Source organism: Gossypium arboreum, chromosome 6 (assembly GCF_025698485.1).
Source record: "Gossypium arboreum isolate Shixiya-1 chromosome 6, ASM2569848v2, whole genome shotgun sequence".
In the NCBI taxonomy this organism is placed as follows: Eukaryota; Viridiplantae; Streptophyta; class Magnoliopsida; order Malvales; family Malvaceae; genus Gossypium; species Gossypium arboreum.
In genome coordinates, this window is record NC_069075.1 from 141,916,186 (window position 1) to 141,931,095 (window position 14,910).

At 32.8% G+C, this 14,910-nt stretch overlaps 4 protein-coding genes and 1 long non-coding RNA gene across 5 annotated transcripts; 3 read left to right on the top strand and 2 right to left on the bottom strand.

Moving 5' to 3' along the window:
• The first annotated feature begins 972 nt into the window (after nucleotides 1-972).
• On the top strand, nucleotides 973-4,630 carry LOC108483729 (uncharacterized). The gene is made up of 3 exons (XM_017787289.2): nucleotides 973-1,101; nucleotides 1,241-1,756; nucleotides 4,084-4,630. Exons 2-3 carry the CDS (start codon nucleotides 1,301-1,303, stop codon nucleotides 4,237-4,239), a joined length of 612 nt encoding a protein of 203 aa, XP_017642778.1. The 5' UTR covers nucleotides 973-1,101; nucleotides 1,241-1,300; the 3' UTR covers nucleotides 4,240-4,630.
• On the top strand, nucleotides 1,767-2,954 carry LOC128294051 (uncharacterized). The gene is made up of 2 exons (XR_008284242.1): nucleotides 1,767-2,598; nucleotides 2,716-2,954. It is a non-coding gene; the product is annotated as an uncharacterized LOC128294051 (long non-coding RNA).
• On the top strand, nucleotides 3,203-3,987 carry LOC108483730 (uncharacterized protein PAM68-like). The gene has a single exon (XM_017787290.2). It carries the CDS (start codon nucleotides 3,218-3,220, stop codon nucleotides 3,803-3,805), a length of 588 nt encoding a protein of 195 aa, XP_017642779.1. The 5' UTR covers nucleotides 3,203-3,217; the 3' UTR covers nucleotides 3,806-3,987.
• Nucleotides 4,631-4,973: 343 nt separating the features above from the next.
• Nucleotides 4,974-5,805, bottom strand: LOC108482535 (uncharacterized). Its single transcript, XM_017785668.2, has one exon. It carries the CDS (start codon nucleotides 5,525-5,527, stop codon nucleotides 5,153-5,155), a length of 375 nt encoding a protein of 124 aa, XP_017641157.1. The 5' UTR covers nucleotides 5,528-5,805; the 3' UTR covers nucleotides 4,974-5,152.
• Nucleotides 5,806-10,401: 4,596 nt separating this feature from the next.
• Nucleotides 10,402-14,679, bottom strand: LOC108483518 (nucleobase-ascorbate transporter 3-like). Its single transcript, XM_017786967.2, has 15 exons — nucleotides 14,483-14,679; nucleotides 14,102-14,332; nucleotides 13,502-13,599; nucleotides 13,233-13,409; nucleotides 12,701-12,801; nucleotides 12,545-12,620; nucleotides 12,403-12,462; nucleotides 12,135-12,319; nucleotides 11,945-12,041; nucleotides 11,734-11,820; nucleotides 11,569-11,627; nucleotides 11,364-11,455; nucleotides 11,209-11,286; nucleotides 10,950-11,110; nucleotides 10,402-10,875 (listed from the first exon to the last, which is right to left on the bottom strand). Exons 2-15 carry the CDS (start codon nucleotides 14,268-14,270, stop codon nucleotides 10,660-10,662), a joined length of 1,656 nt encoding a protein of 551 aa, XP_017642456.1. The 5' UTR covers nucleotides 14,271-14,332; nucleotides 14,483-14,679; the 3' UTR covers nucleotides 10,402-10,659.
• Between the last annotated feature and the right edge of the window lie 231 nt (nucleotides 14,680-14,910).

Below are 14,910 nucleotides of genomic sequence, written 5' to 3' on the forward strand. Positions count from 1 at the left end.
GGGTTAGTTAGATGAAATTTTTTTCAATGTTGAAGACTTAATTGTCAAATGATGGCATTTTCTCCTAACTTTCATTTATTTGGAGTTGGATGTTAACTAAATGCCTTTTAACTTTTATTTATTTATCTCTAAAGTCAAAAATCAAACTAAGACTTTAATCTATTTCAATTACAAGGTTAATTAATGATCTTTGGTCTAATTTTTATTTTAGTTCTTTTACTGCGTTCAAATTTGAGATTTAATCTTTTCATTTTAATTTGACATAATTTAACAAGTCTACTTAGAACTTTATTAGACATAATAATACAATTAATTATTGTCTTTAAAGTGATGAGTTGAAGTCAGTTAAGAGTAAATGCTCTCTTATGGAGGATTCGTACTAGGTTATGGAGTCATTTAGTTATAGTTGAGTCTTCCTCAAATTAGTGGTACAAATTAAATTACATCAACAACTAATATTTAAACGTACTTACAAGATTTTCAAGAAAAAATTTAAACTTTATAGGATTTCTATCTTTAAAATTCAAATTAACCCCATAATTTATAACTTATCAAAATGTTTATTAGGTCATCGAACTTTGAGTAAATGGGCTTTTAGAATGATTTAAGTATTGGGTCAGGTGGATTAAACTAAACCCATTTTTCTAGACCATTTATGCACAGGTCGAGGCATGAAACCTTATACCCTTTGTTAAATGAAATAATAACACTTTTAGTCCTTACCATTATCCATAATTCAATTTAAATTCTTTTAAAGCCCTCCAAAAAAATCATAATTTTATTTTAGCCTCTCACTACTAAATTCCTCGCCTTACCACATGAAAATCTAATCAAATTATAGATTTGTTGGGTCTCGTAATGGAAGTTCTAGTTTGGGCTTAAAGGGTTGAACAAAGAAGAGCAAATCCTTAAGGCCTAAAAGAAAGGGCTTATCTCACACCAAAGAAATATACCCGTGGAAGTCAATAATACAACTCAGCCCAACAACATGAAGAAATCATTGTTGGCTTATGTTGTCCCCATAGCCTACACCATTGTTGTTTTCCTCCTTGCAAATCTTTGGTGACAGAGTTCAGTTTTGGAACTGAAGTGTTCAGAGGGGTAACTCTCCTAAAACGCCCTTGTTTTTTTTTCTTCATATTGGGTTAACAATTCTGGGTTTATTTCCTTATTTCTTATAATTGTGAAAATCAACTACAAATATGATCTTAAATGTTATGTATATTTGTTTTGAATCTAGGTTTCTTACTCTATTGTGGAAAAAAAAAGAGGATTTTGGAGGTTATAATTAGACAAGAAGATGAATTCTGGTTCTAAACAAGGTTTGTTTTGTCTAAAATGGCCTTGGGATGTTAACAAACAGTCTAAAAGTTCCAATCTTTGTACCTTTGAAGGTCCTTGGTTATTCAAATCTATGCAAAATCTTGGTTCCTTTGTTCTAAATTCATTCAATTCAGTTTCGGGTTTAAGGTTTAGTAATTTAAACCCTACCCAAATAGCTTTTGGGGTTAGTCAAAATGAGAACTTGAAGTTTAAAAGGAAACCATTGAGTCCTGATGAACAAGGGGAAGCTGAACAGAGGGCTTTTGCATCGGCATTGGCTAGTGGGAAATCTGCTACGGTGATCGAGTTTTACTCGCCAAAATGTAGTTTATGTAATTCCTTGCTTAAGTTTGTCATGGAAGTGGAGAACAGGAACTCGGATTGGTTGAACATTGTCTTGGCTGATGCCGAGAACGAGAAATGGTTGCCTGAGGTAACTTTTTTATCTCCCGGTTTTTTATTATATGTTCGAGATTGAAATACGAAATGCTATTGTTTTTGCCTATGATGTATATGCTTGACATGTTTTGCATTTAGTTTTTTGATGGACATGGACTCAGATTACGGATATTACTATAGGTTGTAGTCGGTTGGTATTTAGGGTCAGTATTAGATCATATTTCCTATCCATAGGTCAATCTCTTTTGTTCCTGTTCTGCTTCAATATCAGAATTTCTCGTGATAGTATTGTAGCACTCCTTTTCTTTCCTAGTTTTGGTGAATGAGGTTCGTTTCCCCCCATTTTATATGGCTTTATATGGACCTAAAAAGACCTCTTAAGTTCGATATTCAGCCCTTTGGCCGTTGCAGTGTTTGAGGTTCTCGGGATATTCTCGGTTTGCTATTTGAAGGAAGTGTGTTTAACAACATGATTTGAGTAACAAAGTTCGAAGAGACCTCTTTGCATAACTTTCTTGTTATTGCACTTTTTCTTTCTTAAAATCATGTACTTAGTGAACCAAATATATACAGTTTTTATAACCCCTAGCTGCTGTTTCTTGTATGAGACAAAAAAAAAAGTATAGTAGCAGAAATTTTTTTCTTTATTAGATAGATAATGGAAACAACAACATTGCAGAGAGTGTTTATATTTTGGATTTCCACATTTTAACCCAATTGCATTGAGCTTCTTCCAATCCCAGCAAAGAGCCCTTCTTCTTCGGGTCTTAACTAAGCAATCCTAAGCATTGATGCCCCAAATGTAATGAACGTAGTCAAGAATGGCAGCCACAATGGCACATCCCACAAGTTTCTCTCTTTCGCTACACCAAATAGGTGCAGTAAAGCCAGACCTGTGGCCATTGGAACTCCCACAGAGGCCAAAATCCTCGCTATCATCCTGGGGAACTTCCTCATCCTCATTGTTGTTGTTGTTTGATCTTTTTTTGGCAGCGTTTTCTTTCATGGTAGCCTGTGGTGTGCCGGGAAATCCTTCGGCGTTGGCCTGAAGTTTCCGTGTTGATGAGGGTTGGTTTTATTTCTGGGTTTTGATGATTGTAGGAAGGATTGTTGGGGATATTGAATCCCATGAAGAAAGCTTTGGAAGGTATTGTAAGTTATACTAGTGAAGTGCAGAATGAAGATAATATTTTTCTTTCAAAATTATATAGTAATCTTATATCAATGTAAAATTAATATGATTTTATATATTTGAATAATTTTTTTGGCACAATATTTTATTAAATTATAATATTTTTATTCAAATATAATTAAATTGTATTAATATAAAATTTTAAATTTTAATCCAAAATATAAAAATTTATATTTTAAAATATAAATGTTATCTTCATTCTTCAACAAATGTAAAATCTAAAATGGAAATATCTCATACTAAAATTATTGGAGAAAGCACTGCCATTCAAAGTTTTGGATAAGATAATTAAGTTATAAGAACATGGAACGTTGCTTGGTGGAAAGTAACCTGACAGAAATAATGAAGAGTACACTCTCACTAGAAACCCAGCACTTTTACCTTCCAAAGCTTTCTTCATGGGATTCAATATCGCCAACAATCCTCCCTACAATCATCAAAACCCAGAAACAAAACCAACTCTCATCAACATGGAAACTTCAAGCCAACGCCAAAGGATTTTCCAGCACACCACAGGCTAACGTGGAAGAAAACGCTGCCGAAAAAAGCTCAAACAACAACAAGAAGAAGAATGAGGATGAGGAAATTCCCCAGGTAGTGTTTGAGAGGATGATAGCAAGGATTTTGGTCTCTGTGGGAGTTCCAATGGCCACGGGTCTGGCTTTACTGCACCTATTTGGTGTAGTGAAAGAGCAAAACTTATGGGATGCGCCGTTGTGGCTGCCATTCTTGACTACATTAATTACTTTTGGGGCATCAACGCTTGGGATTGCTTATGGGACTTTGTCTGCGAGTTGGGACCCGAAGAAGAAGGGTTCTTTGCTGGGACTGGAAGAAGCTCAACGCAATTGGGTTGAAATGTGGAAAGAAGAAAATAATGGGCAGTGGTGATTGGTGCTGTGCCCATCACACGTTGGATCAACATCTAGCCGATTGCCTCTAGTAGTAGTAGGTGTCATATTTACGGCTTTTAATGTACAACCCAATCTCGTTTCTTTCTGGTGCCTAAAAGGAAACACTCTCTGCAATGTTGTTTTCATTATCTATCTAATAAAGAAAAAATTCTGCTACTATACTTTATGTTTCATACAACAAACAGCAGCTAGGGGTTGTAAAAACTGTATATATAAGCTCGGGTTGATTACTTACAGATATTTGTTTCCATATAGCTTCTCCATTACGACATCAAGTATGTTCCTTGCTTTGTGCTGTTGGACAAAAACGGATTGGCACTGGCAAAGACCGGTATCCCAAGTAGTCGACTCCATGTAATCGCAGGCCTCTCTCATCTTCTCAAGATAAAGCGTCCTACATCCGATGGGTAGCTCTTGCCCGCATCAATGAAAGTATTTTTAGTCTCGTATTTACAGTGCCTTAGTCCTTTACATGAAGAGTTAGAAACCAACATATTAACTACTGTTATCCATGATGCAATTCTGACTACTGTCTTTATGTTCATAATCAATGTATGTAACAAAATTTTCCTACGTTGTCAGCCCGACATTTGAGAAGATAAGTAGGAACGAGGACATGCTGTTATTTGTGTACTGTAAATATTGCGATGAACAAGATCCCCCTTTAACCGCGACTCATGCCATGTTCGGCACTAGGGACCTGCAGGGCTTCACTCTCGTTTTGATAGAGATAAATAAAGTGAACTTTTTACCTGGTGTATGTGCGTTCTTGGTTTTCATGATATTTGATGTTGGGGTAAAAGTATTATGGAGTTCCTTTAATTAAGAATTAGATTATATTTTATCATTTCTACTAAAAAAAGATAAATTAGTCCTTATACATTGATCAAAAAATAAATTGATTCTTCTGTTAAAAATTAGTTTATACTCGTTAGCACGAGTTACACATAATTGTCTAGTTATTTTTTTAACTACACTAGTTTTTTATAATAAAAATAAATAAAATTTTTAGCGAAAATGGCTAATTTGCTCTTATATTAAACCTTATTAGAGGTCGGATTTGGCTTGATTTTGCAATAATTAGGGGGTTTAATATATGGTTAGGGGAGGGTCTTGAACAAAATAAAATAAAGATTTGGCAAACATTTTCAAATGAAAAATAAAGTTCCATAACCTACAAACCATAATCATCACCAATTGAGCTTGAAGCTCATAACAAAAACTAGCAATGCCAACAATAAAAATGTTACAAAGTTGACAAAAATCTAGCAAAAAAAGGACATAAATTACAAGACAAGAACAACCTATGTTTTAAGAATCAATGTCAAGTGGTGGGGTTTTGTGGAGATTGATCTTCTTGCTGTGGTGGCTGTTGTTGAATTGGTGGTGATAAAACGGAGGTAGCTGGCGGTGGTGGTGGGGGCGGAGGAGGGTAAACCCTACCGTCGATGCAAGAAGAACACTTTGTTTCGATCCAAGTTTCAATGTCGAAATGACCCAAACCCATGATTTTCCTGCCCGTACATAGACGTCCGATCATGCCGGCGATAATGCCTAGGATTATGATAACTAAAAGTACACCTATAAGAGGAGGAAGGGAAGGATGGGTGGTGGTTTGAGAGTTGTGATATGGCTGCTGGTCAGGTAAAGTCACCGTCGGCGGCGGTGGTGGTGGTTGCTGGGTTACCGTCATTGACATTTTAGTGGTGACCCAGAACCGGAAAATGATTGATGGTGGTGCTTGTAATGCAGAAATGAAGAAGAAAGAGAGCAATGGAACAATGTGAGGAAAAAAAAAGTGAAGAAAGGGAGATTCTTTATATAATTGTGAAGAACATACAAAAACAGTTGTAACTTTATCACTTAAAAAGAAGCTTAAATATCATGACTTTTTTAAGTTTTTTTTTTCATGGAATGTACTTTTTTTTTTTTTTTCGAGATTCTTGCGATAATCACATTGGGTCTCGATTAAATTGAGGTTTAAGTTAGATCAAACTCTTAGATAAGTTTTAAAATTATTGTCTCATCTGAACTCAAAACATAATGTTTTCAAAAATAGATTGGTGGTTGGGTTGTTTAGGCCACTGGTTCGTCAATTTTACTAATTTAGACTGTTTAATTAAATAAATTATTAAAATTAAAAAATTAAAAATCAATTCAAATCATTAACTTAATAGATTTTTTTAGCTGGATTCAATTGATTTGTACCGACATCTCGATTGTTTAGGCCCATTTTAAATAAACAAGTTAAGACATTACTTAGAGATCCTTCTCATTTAACCTAATATAGGGATTGAATTATCGGTGAAAATACTTGACATGCCCACTATATAGGGGTTGAATTAAATTACCACATTTATTATTAAATAGTTCAATTTAATCCCTTTTACTATTAAAGAAAATTAATTAAAGTCATTTTAGCAAAATCAATATTTATTGTTTAAAAAATGTTTTTACTATTTAATAGAGTTCACATCTTTAAAGTTATTATCAATGGCGAAGTTAGAAATTCTTTTTAGGAGGTCGAAATTAAATTGTAAATTTTACTATAGTAAAAATATAATTTCATCATATTAATAGCCTCTATCTTTATAATTTTAAAAGATTAAATCAAATTTGTATCATTGTTGGGGGCCAAAGTGTAATTTTACCTTTATTAATTTAAAATTTTAAAAATCTCAAAGAGCCTAAATAAAAAAATTTCCATTTTAAGGGGAGTCAAGGCCTCTGCTAACCTCCTGATTTTGCCTCAAACTATTATGATTCTGAAAATAAAATATTTTGTTTGGAGTTAAACTGTAAAATAAATTTAATATTATTTCTTAAACAATAATTGTTAAAATTCAATCTTATTTGATTCTTTTAATAGTATAAAGATTAATTTAATCCTATTCCTCTAATAAAAGGACCTACCAAATACTTTTACCCTCAAGTATTTTAAAATATAATGATTAATTTGATCCAGTCTCTACGATAAAAGAATCTACAAGTACTTTCCTATGAATTATGCCAAATTATAGTGATTAAACCTCGAATTTAAGCATAAAAGGACTAAAATCACAATTTGACCCATTTGAAAAGATTGATGGCCAAGATTCAAATGAAAGATTTGAGTGAATGAAACATCATAGATCAGCTCTCTACTGAGTACTACTGCCTACTGGTGACCAATGGAAAGGATGGGTAGTTTCAGTAAAAGGACAAAGGAAAGGGCAAAATGTAATCAGAAAAAGGTAGTGGGGAATCTATGGGACTATGTCTAGGGTAAGGTTTAAGAAAAAAGAAGAAATTAAAAAAACAGTGGAAAAGCCTTTTTCCTTGAGAAGCCATTTTCAATTTTTAAATCATTTCAAAGTTTTGGATTATTTTAAATTTAGATTATTTTGGGTTTAGGTTATTTTAATTTTGGGTTTATCAAAAAAAATTAAAATTGTATTGTTTTAGGGTTTAAATTATTTTAAATTTTTATCATTAGGGTTTGACACTCAAGTTTTAAGATTGTTTTATGCAATAGGAATGTTGGGACTTAATTTTGGTGGGGTCTAATTAAAATTTTCAAACATTTTAAAAGTTTAACGAATTTTTTAAAATTTAGGGTCTAATTAAAATTTTTATGAGATTAATGAGAATTTACAAAAAAAAATTAAGAGAACTTAATTAAAATTTTCAAAAAATTATCAAGGGGCAAGGCCCCATGGCCATCATTACCATTTACACTTGGTTTTGAGCTACTTGTTCAAACATTTTTCAAGTTCGAATTGTCAATTTTTTATAATCAAATCAAATTTACAATTCATGAAAAAATAAACTTTGCATGACGATCTACAATACATGAAATTCATCACTGTTTGTGCTATATACAGATTAAATTACTCAATTTATAATAGATTTTATATTTTTACCATGTTTTCAAATTTGAAGCTACCATGTATCATCATTGTTATCAGTTGTCAGTGTCACTTCAATGTATTTTAATAGTGTTAATCAGATACTTAAAAAAAGTACCAAATTAACTTTTGGTTTCTAAATTTAGATGCCAGTTAAGTATTAAAAAAAAAAATAGGGACCTAGTAGAAAATTTAGCCAAGATATACAACCTTTGCAACACATCAAGGGACAATTAAGAAGAGGCTAAATTAGCATTGGTGCAGGCTATTTTCCAACATCTGAAAAAGGGGTTTATAGTGCATGCTAATACGTGGTCAGAAACCTGGAAATAACTGATTAGATGCTTTGTTTCAGCCAATAAAAACATGGATTTAATCAGTATTTCTATGTATGTATCTAACCGAGTTTAGTAATTAATATTCTACATTTTATAAGTCTATTAAAGGTAGATGTTACTTACGAATTTTAAAGTTACATCAGATATTTTCTTAGATAAAATGAGACAAAATTGATAGTTTAGGTATTGCTTTTAACCCCATAAAAACTTGGTAAAAAAACCTCTTTAGTCCCTCTCAATTTTGAAATAGAAAATTGGTTTCTTCAAAAAATTAGAGTAGTTTAATCCTTGTCAATTTCGAAAGTGAGCAACTATAAGAATAATTAATCACTGCGTTAATGCCATTCATCAATTGTACTTAATTCTAATTGACATAGTGACAAATTAGCCTTCGATGTTTACATATTTTGTTATTTTGGCTTTAATTCTAGAAAATCAACAAATCCAACCTTAACATTTACATATTTACACAAATGTTGCAGGATAATTTTGTTAAATTAGGCCAAATTAACAAAATACATAAACTCTGAAGGCTAAATTTTTTATTATACCAATCAAAATCATGTACAGTTGGTTGCTCACTTTTGAAATTGACGAGATTAAATTGCTTTGATTTTTTTGAGAGATACTAATTTGCTCAATTTCGAATGAGAGGGATTGGAAAGGCCTTTTTACCAAAAAAAAAAACTTTATTTTGGGAAAAGCAGTACAGTTTTGGGGGGGGGGGCAATTTTGTAGTTATCCCTCTAATCCAAATTATGTCAAACTAAAATAGGGGAGGATCAAGTCACAAAATTCATCATATTAAAAGGACTAAAAGAAAATTAAACCAAAAACTTGAAAACCCATATTATTAAAAAGGCTATTGCAGGTCATAAGTGGGGGACCTGAGTTTCACAGTTATGGTAGCTTAACCTAAAAAATAAAAAAACAAGTAATAATGGAGTCAAAGCATATACATATTACAATAATAAGTGCTGAATATTTATAACTTGTTTTTACCTCATTCATAGACATTTACACCAATGACCAAACCCTACTTCATAGTAATCCCCACCTCTCATTCTCTTTAAAAACCAATCAATTTTCAAAACCTAATTGCAGAAAAATTCTTACCAAATTTGTGTTTTTTTTAGCAAAACATTGAATGGTGTCTGGTCATAGGTTTGTAAATTTAAAATCTCTTAAGAATTGCAGATACCATTTTGTAAATAAACGACAAAACTGCCCAATTTGCATCTTCAATATCATCTGTGTGTGTATATATATATATATATATATATATACTGTAAGAGAAAATCACATGCACATGCATTTCAATGTATTTGGAATTTTTGTTCGTTGTTGTGCATCTTAAATTCATCTTCAAGGGCAAAGTTGGTGATTTTAATATTACGGGGTCGAGATGAAATTGTAACATTTTTGGAGGTTTAAAAAGAAGTTGGTGTTGAAAGGACTTTAATTAAATTATTGGTTTTTGAGAGGGACTAGAAATGAAAATTTCCATTTAATCAATAGGCTTAAGTTTTATTATTAATTTTTTGGAAGAGGTAAAAATGCAATTTTTGTATTGAACTAAGGGGCCAAATGTTTCAATTGTTCGGAAAAGATTGTTGGCATAAAGATAAATTTAACCGATAATGTTTGCATATTTTGTTAATTTAGTACTTTTTAAGTTAAATTTAACTATTAACTTTTAAAAATCAAATCACTTCTTAACGGAAATGTTAAAAACATTATTTGTTTAGTGATATTGGGATGACAACCAACATAATAGTCTAAATGTATTTTGTTGACATGACATAATAAATAATTTTAAAATAATAAAAATATTTTTTAAAAAATATGAAATATACCTAAATTATCATGTGGCTACCAGATTTAAAATTTTAACATTTTAGTTAATATTTTTATTGAAAACCAATAATCGAATAATTTTGAAAAGTTAATAATCGTATTTGACTCTTTTTAAAAGATTGAGGACTGAATCAACTAAAATAAATAAATGCATGTCTTAATTTATCATTATACCAAAACTCTTTTAAAGAGAGTAATAACAAGATTAGGTAAAAATATGTCAACAGTCCCTATATTAAGTAAAAACATAAATTGTTAAAGAAGTCCCCATATTATGCACATTTTTATAATTCAACAACATTAAACTTTTTTTCTTTTAAATGTGTAGAAAATGTCCTACCCATATCAAAATTGTTAAAATGTATATATCACATCATCAAATGATAAAAAAAAAAAAAAAGAAGATAACTTTAAATGGGACTAGAAAGTAAAACTATCAAATTATAAATAACAAAGAGACTGAATCGCCAAAATTATATTGTACAGGGGCCTTTTATAAAATTTGACCAATATTATTTGCTTAAAAGAGTTCAGTAGGATAAATATAGCTCTAACCAGTTCCCTGTTTCTTTTTCTCAGCCAATTTCATCTACATTCGCTACTCTACATACCTTGAAAAACCGACACGACATTCACCGGTGCTGATCACCAGTTTACAAGAACCGATTTAACCTGAGCCTCATGCATATGGAACACAAAATATGCCCTGTATTTTGTAGCTAACATAAAAACAATTTAGTGATAATGCTTTAGAGAAACCGGGTCGGAATATATTCATTTATTCTTAACGGATAGCTGTAGAATTCCTCGGTTCGAGAATCGCCTTTGCTGTGTTGGAACGGTTTCCACCACGGGATTCCTCTATCGTCCACCTGTTTTGCTTCTAATGTGTTATCGAGCACAGTCCCAACGATGATGGCCACGGTTGCAGGCGATGAAAAGAAGGTGTTCAATATACTGTTAAACTGCATGTGTTTGGAAAATTAGAATCGAGTGAATATTGGACCAGTGAAACAAAGAAGAAATCAGGAAGACTTACCCATCCGGCATTTGTTCTTACGGGTCCATGACCGTCACCGGTTGTGTTCATTACAAAGTATTGAGGAATCGATAACCCGAGGAATAGAGACACACCCAAAACATAGATGTTTCTCATGGAATTACTATTTGCAAACTGTATGAATGTGATCCCACAAGCAGCTGCATCAAGAGGGAAAAAAACGGGGCACGGAATTCCCGATTAAAGAAAAAATGAAATATCGAGATACAAGAAATATCATTATTATCGAGTTACTTACCGACAATACCCAATAAAATGCAATATATGGCTGCAAATATAGGTAACGGGATAGAGGCGAAGAATGCGCCGAATTTCCCTGGAAGAATGTATGGCGACACGATAAATATAACACAAAATTTTCAAAACGACTAAAGAGAAAGTACTAGAACTAACCGAATACGGAGAAGAATATCATAAAACCGGTGGAAATCTGTACCACCCTTCTGCTTCCTATATGTGTAAGTCCGAGAAGGCCGACATTTTCACTGCAATATCATTTAGATAAGACGCGGAAATAATTTTTTTTAAGTATTGTTGTCTATCTGTAACGGCATTTTATGGTTAATAATTATATAAAGAACAGATTTTTTTTCCTTACACAGATGCAGTAGTACCAACGAGTGAACCAAAAAGTCCTTCGAGTAACATACCGATGCCCTACATTTACGAGCAAGATGAGTAAGTAATCTTCACTGATGAAAAAATAATATCATGCCATTCACGATAAGTTAAAAAAAAATGACACGATAATCTAGGAAAAGACCTGCAAGCCAATACTTCTGCTGAGTACATGTGCCGGAGGGGCTGTGGCACCCGAAAGCCGAGCTGCTGCAAAATAGGTTGCAGTTGACTGCATTGAAGGTCGGAGAAAGTTCAATTACCGACCAGTTGCTATACTAAAGCATCAATTGGATCAAGCGAAACTGAAACATTAAACTTAGAAAATAAAATCACTAAATAGATAGTGACTATACCTCGGCAGACGAAACGAGTGCAGCACCGATCATCCCGAACACATGGCTAGCTCTGAATATAGGCGTGCCCCATTGAAATGGGTACGGGATTTTAATCCTAGAAACAATGACATTAAATAAGGTGTTATAAAGAGGGTTTTTGCAAAACCGAACGCGATTAAGCAAGCAGAACAGCACGTTATGACCATACCAAGGTGCAGAAGACATTAGGTAAGATCGATCCGTGCGGCAACTCAGTTTAGTAGCAGTCTTAACGTTGTTGTAAGCACCAGACACGGTTAGGATAGCAGCAAAAGCCCACACAATTCCAATGCAAATAAGCAAGGCAAACCTCTCGAGTATTAGATGGGCTCTCGAGTGGACACGCTTCAGGTACTGCAGCAAACAAGTACAATAATCAAATCAACGAAAAAGAATGTCGGCGCGAAACGATGTTATTCTTGGAGTAGCTTACGTGCCTGTTGAGAAATAATCAGTAGAATAAGCATAGGCAGGCCGATTTCCACGCAGTTACCAAGCTGTATCATACATTAATTGCATTATTTATATCAGCATATTATTTGTCCCAACCAAGCATTAAAGTGTTCAAAGAAAAATTACCAATGGGAAGCCTCGTGCAAAGAGACCGAGACCAACGAGACAAACAACTGGTACCATGACTATGGGAGTAAAGAACCTAGAGAGAATCATGTTCAAGTAAAAACAAGATGCAAGCAATAAATAATATAGGTCGTATGAATTTATACTCGAAACTACCTTGTTAGCTCGCCCCATGCCCTACTGTACCCGAGGATGATATTAACAAAGGAAGCAACTATTAGTGATCCCTGAATGGTTCTTATACCGCGAATAAACCGCTACAATAAAGCAAACAAGCACCCAAGTCAGTCATTTATACGTTACTATTAGCATAGGCGAATCTTTTGGGGGGGGGGAGGCAGGGGGCTTTGCCCCTCAAAAATGAAAATTTTTAATTCAGTCCTCTTATAAATTAATATAGTGAAGTTGCACTTTGAACACCCCAAATGAAAAAAATTCAATTCAGTCCTCTTATAAATAAAGAAATTATAAACTAACATATAGTAAAATTGCGCTTTAGCCCCCCTAAAAATGAAAAAATTCTGTTTAGTCCCTTCAAAATGATGAAATTATAAATTAATACTTAATGAACTTATATTTTGATCTATGGAAAATTATAATTAAATTTCAGCCCCTGCTAAAAAAATTTCCTGGATTCGTCTTTACTATTAGTTCAACTTATATATATCCTACTAAACCGTATACATACATCATGCTCAGTTGCAAAGGTCTCATCGGTATAATCATTGATGATAGACAACAGCGGCAAGGTATAAGCAAACGATACACCCATCACTGTGGGAAGTCTCGAGCCAATAAGCGTTTGAAGTAACGTATTAATGCCTGACATAAACAGCAATACTTGAATAACCCGAGCTTTATCACCCTATTCATAACACAATGCAAGGGTTTTAGAGGTTAAACATGCATCAATTCCATTTTTCAAGTATCGAAATTATACAGTTTTATATAACATACATGATTACCACCCATACGAGGCACCATAGTACTTGCAATTAACACCGTTGTACCAAGATTCACAATGAAGTGTTGGAATGCCAATAAAAGTGCTTGAGCTGTTCAACAACAACCAAGAAAAAAGTGTCACACACACATGTATATATACATGGTAAAAATATCATGGAGGCCTCGTACGAAGAGTCAAATTGCATTTTACCCTCTTGACTAAAAAAATGAGCAAATTAGTCCCGTACATTAGATCAAAGAACAAACTGGTCTTATTTGTTAAGATTTTTATTCATTTCTACAGTTACACGTAGTCTGTTTATTCTGTCAGGCATGCCAATTTTTAACCGTAGAAATGATTGAAACTTTTAACAAAAAGACCAGTTTACAGGGACTAATTTGTTTATCTTTCGAGTGAAAGAGGTAAAATGCAAACTCCGACTTCTGCCATACATACAGAAAATTTTATTGATTCTTAAAGGGATCTATTTGATTCTGTAATTTCACCATCAAAGGACTAACATGCAAAAGAAAAAAAAACTGGATATACCAAATAAAAAGCAAGCAACTTTAAGCATAAAATCTTAAACTTTTTATAAAAAGGGAACTAACGCCAAGAAGGATTGGAGTGGATGCAGTATTGAAGTTGATGAAGTTGTTCAGCTGGAGTCCAAGTAGGTCCCCTTGAAAGAGCGAAATTAGGAGGAGGAGCAGCCGGCGGAGCAACCACTTGTGGCGGCGGTGGGTGGTGGTGGTGCTGATGATTCTCCGTTTCACCCATTTTTTTAAACTTTTTTCAATTACCCTTTTCAGCTATTTGTAATCTTCTTTTTGTTCAGATTCCTAACAAATAAAAAATAAAGGTTTGAACTTTGAAAGTGTTCTTCCAAGTAACTTTTATATTCTTTTTTCAGAACTGATAATAAATCACCGACGAAAAAAATAATAAATAAATAAGAACTTAAATACATAGATTATGAATAAAGAAATTACCTTCTGTATAGCTTCGATGATGGGAAAATATTAAAGAACAAAAGAAAGTTCATTGAGCTCAAAATTATATTTTTTATTAAAATTAAATCTTTTTTTTTGGAGACAAATTAAAAATGAAATCTTTTGAAATATATAGAGATATGAGAGAAGAAGATGAAATAAAGAAAAAGCTAAAAAAGTGAGTTTGGATTACGTTATGTTTATGATTTGTCGTATTTCGTAAAGAATATAATACTCAATTTCTTTAAAGAATTTTGTGTAAATTTTAAATTCGTCCCTGAATTTCATCTGTTTTCAAATATGAGTAAAAATTTAATTAGATCTTTTCTGTGGCAGAACTTGAAATTTTTTGGGGCGAAATTAAATTATATATTTTACGATAGTAAAAATTTAATTTCATCATTTTAATAGTCAAAATTTTATAAATT

Excerpts from the sequence above, each read along its gene's own strand:
- LOC108483729 (XM_017787289.2), top strand. The coding sequence starts at position 1,301 with ATGAATTCTGGTTCTAAACAAGGTTTGTTTTGTCTAAAATGGCCTTGG. Across the intron at positions 1,757-4,083 it reads ACGAGAAATGGTTGCCTGAG|CTTCTCCATTACGACATCAA; the intron begins GTAACTTTTTTA and ends GTTTCCATATAG.
- LOC108483518 (XM_017786967.2), bottom strand. The coding sequence starts at position 14,270 with ATGGGTGAAACGGAGAATCATCAGCACCACCACCACCCACCGCCGCCA. Across the intron at positions 12,320-12,402 it reads TACTGATTATTTCTCAACAG|TACCTGAAGCGTGTCCACTC; the intron begins GCACGTAAGCTA and ends TGTTTGCTGCAG. Across the intron at positions 11,821-11,944 it reads CACTCGTTTCGTCTGCCGAG|TCAACTGCAACCTATTTTGC; the intron begins GTATAGTCACTA and ends CCTTCAATGCAG.
- LOC108482535 (XM_017785668.2), bottom strand. The coding sequence starts at position 5,527 with ATGTCAATGACGGTAACCCAGCAACCACCACCACCGCCGCCGACGGTG.
- LOC108483730 (XM_017787290.2), top strand. The coding sequence starts at position 3,218 with ATGGAACGTTGCTTGGTGGAAAGTAACCTGACAGAAATAATGAAGAGT.